Raw genomic sequence first — 12,963 nt, 5'->3', positions numbered from 1 at the left:
TCAGAGCTATTTCATCTCGGGGGGTCTAGGCATCACTTATTAACATCCTAGCATTGTCCTGGGAATTTTCAGGCCAGGCTTCATAAGGTACATTTATTTATTTATTTCAGGTACTTATATAGCGCTGTCAATTTACACAGTGCTTTACATACATATATATTGACATGCAGGGAAGAAGTCCCTGCACTTCATCCAAAAATGCTGCCCACACGGGAACCTCAGTTCCCAGTACGGTTCCGTTTTCCTGCGGGTCCACATTTTTCTGTGCGGGTGGTGTGGCTGCACAAATTTTCATGCGGATCCGCAGCGGCACGACCCGCACAGATGTGAACCTAGCCTATCTGTCAGTCAAACTATCACAACACTGAAAACTGAAAAATTGCCTGGTAATGAAGGAGTATTAAAGGCTGGTACTCAAAAGGTTAAGCTATATCTATGCAGTCCTAGATGCACAGTTGACCAAGGGGCATAAAGGAATGGTTTTCAAGGCTTTGTCTCCTATCTTACAATGAGGAATAAAATCCTTTTTTTTGCACTAGTATAGTGGAGGGCTTTTTGATTTTTTTCAAGTCCACCTCACATATTCTCTCTCTTTTCTTATAAATCCTTCCTGGTTTGCATGACTGGGGTTGTGGTAGGGTAGTGACTTTTTCTACGAACAGGTTTCCTTTTCTTCTCAGTAAGGTGGGAGGAAAATGAAAACCAGAAGCAAAAAATATATATTAATAAAATCCCTCAGCAACCACAGGGGAAGGCTAAAAGTTCAAATTGACACCAGTAGGCTTGTGTCTCAGTTTTCACAACTGTAAAGTGTAAACCAAAAACATTATACTTCACTTTTGTTAAAAGCTGTGTGCATGCTGAACAGACCCCAAAGGCTAGTTTTGGAAATATCCCTTTATAAAATCCAGGTATATTCCCATATGTACTACCCTACTCCTTCAAATTTGTGAAAATATGTCCTGCTTGGTTTTAAGGACTGAGTTTGAACCTAATGATTTCATTATAATATTGTACAAAGGTGACAGGAAACAAGGTTGCTCATTGGGCTTATTTTCAGAATTAAAAAAATCCTACATATGTTCCACCATGAAGCACATACAGCGCAAATCTAGAATACAACTTAAAGTGTATGCATAGGCAAAGCTTTTTCTACTAGTATGGTAAAAAGTTGGGAAGAATTAGATCCCTGTTTGTATCCCTGCTGGGCAGATTCACCCTTTTTGTCCTGGTGACCACAGTCAGCGAAACTGAAAGTGATTGAAAATGCTAAATATTTGTCACCAGAACAACAGGTCAGGCTAATTCTTCCAATCAGGACAATTGTTCACGTGAAAAATGTCTAAGTGAGGAAATCTCTCCCCCTTTCCTCCTACTTCTGTTGAATCACCTAGACAAGGAGTAAAGGAAAATTTCTCCAATGGAACACAGGTAGCAAACCTAAACTGACAGTGGCTTTATGTCTTCCCTGTTTTATCTAAAATTATGCCTATACAGTACATACACAATGAAGGATAACCCCATACAAGTGCACTTTGTTATTTGTGGCTTCTGTCAAAAGTCATTAGAACCCTGTTTATAGTTTAACAGTATGCTTGTATGAAATCTGTTTTTATGGCAAATATATCCTTTAAGTTGTCTTAAGGCCCACGTGGCACAATCGATCCTGTCACTGGTGACATCCCACCAGAGACAGAATGGCCAAGAATAATTCAGCACCTTTGGCGGTCATTTTCAACCAGGGTTCATGGTTGATCTCTTTACTGTAGCTGCCTGTAATGGTGGCATTCTGAACACCACTATAAAGACATTCCTCCCACTGGCCACTAATGTAAGAGGCATTCTTCTCACTGACCACCAAATTAGGGGGCATTCTTCTCATTGTTCACCATTGTAAGGGGCATTCTTCCCACTGGCCATGAATGTAAGAGGCATTCTTCTCACTGACCACCAATGTAAGAGGCATTCTTCCCACTGACCACTAATGTAAGAGGCATTCTTCTCACTGACCACCAATGTAAGGGGCATTCTTCCCATTGGTCACCAATGTAAGGGGTATTCTTCCCACTGGCCACCAATGTAAGGGGCGTTCTTCCCATTGGTCACCAATGTAAGGGGTATTCTTCCCACTGGCCACCAATGTAAAGGGCGTTCTTCCCACTAGCCAACAATGTAAGGGGTGTTTTTCCCACTGGCCACCAATGTAAGGGGCAGTTTTCCCCCTGACCACCACTGCAAGGGGTCTTCTTCCCACTGGCCACCAATGTAAGGGGCATTCTTCCCACTGGCTACCAATGTAAGAGGCATTCTTCGCACTGACAACCAATGCAAGGGGCGTTCATCCCACTGGCCACCAATGTAAGGGGCATTCTTCTCACTGACCACAAATGTAAGAGGAATTCTTCTCACTGACCACCAATGTAAGGGCCTTTCTTCCCATTGGCCAACAATGTAAGGGGCATTTTTCCTATTGGCTAACAATGTAAGAGGCATTCTTCCCGCTGACCACGAATGTACGGGGTGTTCTTCCCACTGACCACGAATGTAAGGGGTGTTCTTCCCACTGTCCAACAATGTAAGCGGTGTTTACCCACTGGCCACCAATGTAAGGGGCAGTTTTCCCCCTGACCACCAATGCAAGGGGTGTTTTTACCACTGACCACCAATATAAGGGGCAGTCTTCCCACTAACCACCAATGTAAGGGGGCATTCTTCCCACTAGCCGCTAATGTGAGGTGCATTGTTCCCAATGGCCAATAATGTAAGGGACATTCTTCCCACTGGCCACTAATGTAAGGGAGCATTCTTCCCACTAGCCGCCAATGTAAGGGGCACTGTTCCCAATGGCCAATAATGTAAGGGACATTCTTCCCATTGGCCACCAATGTAAGGGGGCATTCTTCCCACTAGCCACCAATGTAAGGGGCATTGTTCCCAATGGCCAATAATGTAAGGCACATTCTTCCCACTGGCCAACAATGTAACGGGCATTCTTCTCACTGACCACCAATGTAAGTGGTATTCTTCCCATTTTAGCCAACAATGCAAGGCTCATTCTTTCCACTGGCCACCAATGTAAGGGGCACTCTTACCAATGGCCAACAATGTAAGGGCCATTTTCACACTGGCCACCAATCTAAGGGGCATTCTTTCTACTGAACTCCGATGAATTGATTTAAGCATGGGTTCCTTGAGGTCTGAAAATTATTTTAGGGTTTCCTCTAGGGTAATGGCTTAGAAAGGCTACGGTGTCACTCCTTCATTGACCAAACCTGTAAGTTGTCCCTCTGTCATAACTCTCTGCAGTAGTTCAGCCAGTGAGAGAGTGAATTCAAGTAAGAAAGATAGCAGTTATTTTAGCCACTGGCTAGTGTTGTGCAACCTTTAGTACAGAAGAATACGATTATTTCAGTGAAATTAATTTTGTCCCAAAATTACCCATTTCACTATCTGCAAAATTATGCTAAACCCGAAGAGCTCATTTTCACTCTCTGCGATTATTTTTTCTTTTTTTTAATTTGTAGATGTGTTGTTGGGTTGTATTGATGTTAGTTGATACAATTTTCCTTTAGGGTTCTTTGTATTTGTGCTTTTTATCCTACTTTTTATATATTTGATTGTTATTTGTGTACTGTTGCTTATTTTTTTTCTTTTTTCACTGGTAAAAATAAAACAACTTAAGGCTAACAAGGGGCTCTATTGGCACAGGAAACTTTCAGAACAGGAGTTTAAAGCTCATTGCATTCTTAAAAACCAATGTTTAATGGTTATTTCCTCCTTGAATGTAGTTACCATATTTTTACTGAAATTTGCAAAATTTGAAAACTCACATTCTTGCGCTTACAGCTCTCTATAAAATGTTGTGCAAACAGCTTGTATACAGGGTAGAAGACCTCAGACAGTTAGGCAATGGCATAGAACTGAATCACATGGTTCTATTCTTTTTTTGCTCTACACCAGTGATCTCCAAACTGCAGCCTGGGGGCCAGATGCAGTCCTTTGCTTGCTTTATCTGTGCCCTTGGGGCACTAATCCTCTTAGTTATATGAGGCAATGTTTCTCCTACTGACACCAACAATGGGGCATAATTCCTCCTATTGACACCAAAAATGGGACGCTATTTCTCCCCCTAATATCAAAAGATAGGGAACAGTTTACTCTCACTGCTGCCAGGACAATTTCTAACCCCACCAGCCACAGTCTGGCCCCGCTAAAGTCTGAAGGACAGTAAACTGGCCCTTTGTTTAGAATGTTTGGAGATCCCTGCTCTACACCCTATAGCAGAATAGAGATGAAAGAATCACAAAAGTATGTGTACTCCTTTGCAATCTTTGGGCTGACGAAACAATTCTTTGTGTATATATACTGTTGATAAGTACACAGCTGTTTGGCTGGAGCTACATTTTAAGGTTAGATCATTATATCTCAGGACGTACATTTTTTCAAATACACAGCAGCATTGCATGGAAACTGTAATACCGTGAAAGTAAAATTACAGCTGTGGAAGCCACATGCACGCAAATATCACATAGATAACACTGAGTTGACAGTACGCGTGCTTCTTACCATATTTCCTTGCTTGACGCAATAGCCACTCTTGAGAACAGAGTGCGAGGGCATATGCTTGTTCACAGGTATGTAACTCGGACTAGGTTGGAGAGACGTGTGAGGAACCGATTCAGTCAGCTTGACATCAGGACACTCACCTCCGTTCTGAAAAATAAGCAAATATCAAGAATCACTATTTGACATAAAGATCGGCAAACTCTGGCTGGTATGACCTTCTCCATTATTATAGAAGAACCTAAGGGCTGATAGGACAGAGCACATTGTGCAAAGTTTTGATGGCTTCATATGTTGAGACCCATTACTAGGGTGATGTTTGTTTGTTTGACTTTTTTTTTTGCTTGAGTTCATCTTAAAGAGACCCTGTCACCTACTTCAAAAATAAGTAAAAAGCAGAGAAAAATCAAGTATTTTAAACATTTTACTTACAGATTTTTTTCTAAATTATTTTTTATTCACTTCAATGTGCCTCCAAAATTGCTAGCAAATCTGGCTATTTCAGTAGGAGCTAATTCCCTAGCACAGTTCCCCTCTTCTGCCTTGTACATCACAGCCCTGTCTTCTTCCTGTGATGTCTAATTACTGTCTGTGCTGGTCCAGCTCCTCCAACATCCCTTTACCTCCCTACATAAACATTTATGTAGTTGACAGGGGAGGAGCAAAGAAAAATTCTATAGAGTGTAACTTGAGTCTAGACTCACTTGCTCCTCTAACTATATGAAGTATTAGGCTCTGACCATTACAACCTTGGCAGACTGACACCACCAGAAATCTAAAGAGACATAGCCATGCACTGGAGCGATTGTGTTGTAAAACCAAATCCCAGCAAGCATTCACCCTATATAAATCTGCTTTCTTAAAATGCAATTCCTCCTTCCATGCTGCCAAACAAGCCTACTTTGTCACTCTTATTAATACCTTGTCATCTAGTCCTTGTCATCTCTTCTCTACTTTTAACTCTCTACTTTCTCCACCGCCACCTCCACCTCCACCTAGTAACTTACTCACTGTTTACGAGATTGCCAATCATTTCAAAAACAAGATTGATGCAATTCATTGGAGTATCTCCACTGCACAGACATCTATCCCACTTAGCATACCTTATACTAAACCTCAACACTTTCCTCTTTTGACCTTGCTACTACTGAAGAGACCACAAAAGTTTTCCAAAAGACCTCCAGAAAAAAGATCTCCTACCTTCCCAACATTTATATGTTTATCTTCAGATACGCCACTTCTTCTCTACCATATCTCCCTCATTGACCTTTGGGAAGCCTACTCCCTTTGAACGTCTATGTATACAAGGCCTACATCAAAGGGGCATCATTTCTAATACATATAAACTCCTTATGGATGCTTCCCCCCTATCTAATGACACCCATCATTACATGACCAAGTGGTCCCAGTTTTTACAATGTGACATTGATCTGACACTGTGGAAGAAAGTTTTGGAAAATGCACCTAGATCTTCTGTTTGCGTGGTTTATAAGGAAAATACATACAAAATTATGATGTTGTGGTACAAAACGCCTGAAGTACTCCATGCCTGTAACCCGAATGCTTCTTCTGCCTGCTGGCGCTGTGGCTCTCTCTACCATATTTTTTGGACATGTGGATCCATTACTCCTTTTTGGGAAGAGGTTTTGTCCTTCTTACAATTGCTATTGCATGCCTCTCTCCATTTCGAACCTTTATACTTTTTATTGAGCCTGCCATTTCCGGGCCTACCCAAATTGGTCAGGAAACTCTCCACACATGTTCTGACTGCGGCCAGAAGAAGCAATCCTATGTGTTGGCTATCCTCTATACCTCCTTCGATGCCGACTTTGTTTAAAATGATTGCTGATATAAGACAGATGGAATATTTGACTGCTCTACATGCTTGTTCGATTGCTGTGTTTGAGGCAGTATGGAACCCATGGGATATCTTTATTTCTTCTCATCCTACCCAAAATGTACAGTTTAAACAGCCTCTCCACTGTTATTTTGTGACATTATATGTTCTGTACCGATGCAGATTTCTACCATCGATTTGCTTCTTTCTCTTGTTTTTCTTTCAAATGTGATGTATGTATATATATATATATATATATATATATATATATATATACGTGAAAACCAATAAAAACTGTTAATTATTAAAAAAAGTTTTCTCAGAAGCCCGTCACACCACGTGCCCCCTGGATCCTGTTCCCTGTTCCCTCACAACTACTATGGTCACCCTCTACTTCTATCCTATGCTCCCTCACTCACATCTTCAATCTATCCCTCTCTACTGGCACCTTCCCCACCCCTCTAAAGCATGCACAGATCACTCCCATACTTACAAAGCCCTCACTGGACCCCACCAACCTGAACAACTTAAAACCCATCTCCCTGCTTCCGTTTACCTCTAAACTCTTAGAACGCTTAGTCTACAATTGCCTGAGCTCCCACCTCACCGACAACAACCTTGTTAACCCTTTACAGTCTAGCTTTCGCTCACTACACTCCACCGAACCTGCCCTACTAAAACTCACTAATGATTTACTAACTGCTAAAACAAATGTCCACAAATCTATCTTTCTGCTCCTCACCTCACCCCTTCAGTCTCCTCTCGCATTACTAACCTACTAAGTGACTTATCAGCATGGATGTCACTTCACTTCCTCAAACTCAATCTCTCTAAACCGGAGCTCATACCATTACCTCCAGCCCGTGCCCCCTCCCCTGACTTCTCCATCAAGATCAGTAATACAACCATCAGTCCCTCCCCCCATGCCAGGGTACTAGGTGTAATCCTAGACTCCCATCTGTCTTTTCAGTCCCAAATCCAATCACTGTCCAAACCTTGTAGACTTCACCTCCGCAACATCTCCAAGATACGCCCGTTTTTAACCACTGAAATCACTAAGCAACGTATTCACTCCCTTGTTATCTCTCGCCTTGACTATTGTAACTCCCTCCTCATTGGCCGACCTCATCGCAGGCTACTGCCTCTTCAATCTATCATGAATGCATCTGCTAGACTCATCCACCGTACTAACCGTTCCATGTCCGCCACCCCTCTCTGCTAATCCCCCCACTGGCTTCCCATTGCCCAACGAATAAAATTCAAAACATTAACAATAACATATAAAGCCATTTATAACTCTGCCCTCAGGGCTCTGAGGAAGAGGCAAGTCCTCGAAACGCGTCAGCCTTTTGGATGTCTACACTCCCCATTGCGGACTGTTACTCAGCGCGGTGTTGACCCAGCTGTTCTTTATGACGTGCCTTGACTATATTGTCGTTTGTGAGTACAACACCTACTTTATTTTTTATTAAACATTTTTTATGGTAATGCACTAGGCCTGTGTGCCCTCTGTTTTGTCTTTCCTCATTGTAAGCAAATGGCCAGGTCACTGTCCTTAAGACTATAGGGAGGCAGTTTGTGGTCAGTAGGAGTAGAAAATGCCCCAGCATCAGTGATAAGCGAAAATAAACAATACCCTTGGCTTGATGGTGAGTTTGAATAAATATGAACCAGGGTTTTATGGTTGGTGGGAAAAAAAACATCCTACTGTCTGTGGCTAAAAAGAAAAGGAATAATGCTTCATTCTTGGGTTCAGTGGAAAAAATAGCACCTCAGCATTGGTGTCAGTAGGAGGAACAGTGCCCCATCATTGGGGCCAGTGGGAGGAATGGTGGCCCATTGTTGGTGTCAGGGGGAGGAATGGTGGCCCATTGTTGGTGTCAGGGGGAGGAATAGTGGCCCATCATTGGTGTCAGAGGAAGGAATTATTTTGTGTCATTGGTATCAGAGGGAGGAATAGTGTCCCATTGTTGGTGTCAATGAGAGGAAAAGTACCCCATCATTGGTTTCAGTGGGAGGAATAGTGGCCCATCACTGGGGTCAATAGAAGGAATACTGCCTCATTGTTCATGCCAGTGAGATGAGTATTGCCCTAGGGGACATTTAAAAGTCTGCAGTTTGGGGACCACTGCTCTATCCCATGCCACAATAAGTCTCCAATTCCTTTAACTACAACAGCATTTAAAGCCCAGTAGTAGCTTATGAGAAAGTTATGTAAATCAAATCAGGGTGGCTCAAATTAGTAAGTGATAATTGTCTTTTTATTTTTGTAAGCCTACCCTAGTCACAGCAGAAAATGCATATGCTTGGCAGTATGTTGCAGAGAAATATAGCTGCTCTCAGTGTGGTCTGACACACCCCAACACCCGCCCCACCCCAACCCTGCTGAGTCCCACTGAGTTACATTCAGCAATGAGGAGCCTAGGATCATGAATGCTGATTATCTGTGTCACGTAGACTAGATAATGGAAGAAATGTTGCACAATGACTGCATACATGCACAGACCTTTCATCATGCAACCAGATGTTACAAGAATGTAGTGACTGCTTAATCCAGTGCAAATGGCTGGTGATTGCAGTTTCCATAAAATATGAAAGATCATTGACTATATTACAGAAGAACCAGAATGATACACCACTGGGCTTTACAGATGTATTTCTGTGTGTGCACAGACATGACCTACCTGGTTCAGAGGTGTCTGCACCACCACTCCTCCAATTATTTCCATCTTGTATGGGACTGGTGTATTTTTCTCTGCAGGACCTGTAGATCCTGTCTCAGACAATGGAGTGCAACCTGGTCGGGGTACCTGAAAAAAAGAGAACAATCCAGGTTTATGGAAAGATATTATGCATACATGAGAGGAAATGGTCATTATCTGCAGTGGTTTAGCAAACTGTCATCTAGTATTGATATATACACTCACCAACCTCTTTATTAGGTACACCTGGTCAATTGCTTGGTAACACAAATTGCTAATCAGCCAATCACATAGCAGAAACTCAATGCATTTAGGCATCTAGGCATGAAGACGACTTGCTGAAGTTCAAACTCAGCATCAAAGTGGGGAAGAAAGAGGATTTAAGTGTTGAATGTGGCATGGTTGTTGGTGCCAGACGGGCTGGTCTGAGTATTTCAAACACTGTTGATCTGCTGGGATTTTCACACACAATCATCTCTAGGGTTTACAGAGAATGGTCCAAAAAAGAGAAAATATCCAGTGAGTGGCAGTTGTGTGCATGAAAATGCTTTGTTGAGGTCAGAGGAGAATGGGCAGTCTGGTTTGTGATGATAGAAAGGCAACAGTAACTCAAATAACCACTCGTTAAACCAAGGTATGCAGAATACCATCTCTGAATGTACAACACGTCGAACCTTGAAGCAGCTGGGCTACAGCATCAGAAGACCACACCGGGTGCCACTCCTGTCAGCTAAGAATAGAAAACAGAGGCCCCAATTCACACAGGCTCACCAAGAATGGACAATAGAAGGCTGAAAAAACATGGATTTCAATCCTTGTCGGCATATGTTTTTACCAATGGTGTGTTTGGTGACTGTTGTCCCAACTGCCTGGAGATCATTCACAAGCTCCTCCCGTGTGGTTCTGGGCTGATCCCTCACTTTTCTCATGATCATCCTTATCCCATGAGGCAAAATTCTGCATGGATCTCCACACCGAAGGCGATTGATGGTTATTTTGTATTTCTTCCATTTGCGAATAATCGCTCCAACAGTTGTTTCCTTCTCACCAAGCTTCTTGCTGATGGTCTTGTAACCCATTCCAGCCTTGTGCAGGTCTACAATCTTGTCCCTGACATCCTTTGACAGGTCTTTAGTCTTGCCCATGGTGGTGAGGTTTGAAGGGAAGAAAAAGATACTGTAGACAGGTGTCTTTTATACACATAAAGAGTTGTTGTTAGGAGCACCTTCTTAAATTGGCAGGACTATTCTGTGTACCACATGAGCCAGTCTGTGGGAGCCAGAATTATTGTTGGTTGGTAGGGGATCAAATACTTATTTTACTCACTGAACTGAAACTCAATTTATAACATTTGTATCATGTGTTTTTCTGGATTTTTGGTTGATATTCTGTCTCTATCATTTAAAATACACCTATGATAAAAATTGTAGACCTTTCATTTCTTTGTAAGTGGCCAAACTTACAAAATCTGCAGGGGATCAAATAATTATTTTCCTCACTGTATATAGGCTGATGCAGTGTTTACACCCCACTGCTGGCGGAGCTTTTGGACCTTTTCAGCCCCTGAACTCAACTTAATAAAAACCTGTGTGTTCAAGCAGAGGGCTTTAGGGGCAATTAAATGTCCCTCTCCTGAACACAGAAGAATTGCGTTCAAGAGAGGAATATTTTGTCCAAATAACCTATGTAAACACACCTAAGCGCTAGACATGTTTAGCGATTGGGTGTTTATTAATTTCAATGGAAAGTACTCTGGCCAATGAAATGAATAAACGTCCGAGCGCTAAATGCGGTATCGCAATTACACACATTTTTTGGCACGTTTAGCGTTTTCCTGCTGCCAGTAGAGTTAACGTCTACAGCAGTTCCAGTGTACATGTAGCATTAGTTTTCTTTTTCAGGCTAAGAACATTTTCATCAAGTACAGAAATACCCATTGATCTTGCCAGAAATGCAGTGTCCTTGTTACTTTCTGTGAGCAGAAAAGGAACCATAAACATTACCATCTATTTTGCGTTTACCATCACAGGAGCAAGCTATCAAATGCTGAGCTCAGAGCTGCAGCATTAGGGGAGAGAAAGTGCATGTGAGGGAGTTTGAATCAGAGAAAGAGTTCATTCCTGTGATGGTAGAGATGAGCAGTAAGAGCTAGGCCTCTCTTAGCAACGTCTTTGGAGTTTTCTAGTCAGGCTTCATGAGGTACTTAAATGGCCTACACCTATAGCAAGGGCATTATTCATGTATTCAGAGCTGGACAGTTTGTTTTCATCTACAGATGCCCCTTATCTGCATAGGCATTTTTTTTAAAGGTGGTGAACAAACTTTTTAAAGCTGAATTCCAGGCATGGCAATGTTCATTAGTCCAGCTTGGACAGTATGTACAGTTGCAAGAAAAAGTATGTGAACCCCCTTGGGATTACGTGGAGTTTTGCATGAATTGGGCATAAAATGTGCTCTGAACGTCATCTAAGTCACAACAGTAGAAGAACACAGTCTGCTGAACATAATACTACACAAACATTAGATGTTGCCATGGTTTAATTGCACATAACATGTCAACATTCACTGTGCAGGGAGGAAAAAGTATGTGAGGCCCTAGCTTAATGACTTCTCCCAGAGCTAATTGGAGCCAGGAGTGAGCCAACCTTGACTCCAATCAGTGTGATGATATTGGATGTGTTGCTGACAGCTGTCCTGCCCTTAAAAAATACACACCTGTTTTGGGTTTACTGGTTTCAAGAAGCACTATCTGATGTGAACCATGCCTCGCAGAAAAGAGCTCTCAGAAGACCTACGATCAAGAATTGTTGACTTGCATGAAGCTGGAAAGGGTTACAAAAGTATCTCCAAAAGCCTTGATGTTCATGTGTCCACGGTAAGACAGACTGTCTACAAATGGAGAAAGTTTAGCACTGTTGCTACTCTCCCTAGGCGTGGTCGTCCTGTAAAAATGACTGCAAGAGCACAGCGCAGAATGCTGCATGAGGTAAAGAAGAATCCCAGAGTGTCAGCTAAAGACCTACAGAAATCTCTGGCACATGCTAACATTTTTGTTGACACATCTACAATACGGAAAACATTAAACAAGAATGGAGTACATGGGAGGACACCACGGAGGAAGCCATTCCTGTCCAAAAAGAATATTGCAGCACGTTTGACGTTTGCAAAAGAGCACCTGGATGTTCCACAGCACTACTGGCAAAATATACTGTGGACAGATGAAACCAAGATTGAGTTGTTTGGGAAGAACACACAACACTATGTGTGGAGAAAAAAAGGCACAGCACACCAACATCAAAACCTCATCCCCACTGTGAAACATGGCGGAGGGAGCATCATGGTTTGGGGCTGCTTTGCTGCCTCAGGGCCTGGACGGATTGTTGTCATTGATGGGAAAATGAATTCCAGAGTTTATCAAGACATTTTGCAGGAAAACGTACGACCATCTGTCCGCCAACTGAAGCTCCGCAGAGGATGGGTGATGCAACAGGACAATGACCCAAAGCATACAAGTAATTCAACAAAACAATGGCTGCAACAGCACAGAATACGCCTTCTGGAGTGGCCCAGTCAGAGTCCTGACTTCAACCCGATTGAAATGCTGTGGCATGACCTTAAGAGAGCGATTCACACCAGACATCCCAAGAATATTGCTACACTGAAACAGTTTTGTGAAGAGGAGTGGTCCAAAATGACTCCAGATCATTGTGCAGGTCTGATCTGCAACTACAGGAAACGTTTGGTTGAGGTTATTGCTGCCAAAGGAGGGTCAACCAGTTATTAAGTCCAAAGGTTCACATACTTTTTCCTCCCTGCAATGTGAATGTTTACATGTTATGTGCAATTAAACCATGGCAACAT

At 42.4% G+C, this 12,963-nt stretch overlaps 1 protein-coding gene across 1 annotated transcript in view; it reads right to left on the bottom strand.

Annotated features, from left to right (window-relative positions):
* PLEKHA2 (pleckstrin homology domain containing A2) overlaps window positions 1-12,963 on the bottom strand; it is a 136,177-nt gene that overhangs the window by 46,047 nt on the left and 77,167 nt on the right. Inside the window, exons 6-7 of the mRNA XM_089661300.1 lie at window positions 9,085-9,210; window positions 4,567-4,713 (exon numbers count right to left, since the gene is read on the bottom strand). Of these exons, the coding sequence (XP_089517426.1) occupies window positions 4,567-4,713; window positions 9,085-9,210 (273 nt within the window). The remainder of the gene's footprint in view (window positions 1-4,566; window positions 4,714-9,084; window positions 9,211-12,963) is intronic.

This window comes from Staurois parvus, unplaced genomic scaffold, assembly GCF_062004578.1.
Source record: "Staurois parvus isolate SC_StPar_1 unplaced genomic scaffold, SC_StPar_1.0 ptg001328l, whole genome shotgun sequence".
NCBI classification, from domain to species: Eukaryota; Metazoa; Chordata; class Amphibia; order Anura; family Ranidae; genus Staurois; species Staurois parvus.
Note: the sequence above shows the minus strand (reverse complement) of the source record. Positions and strands in the feature narration are given on the sequence as shown.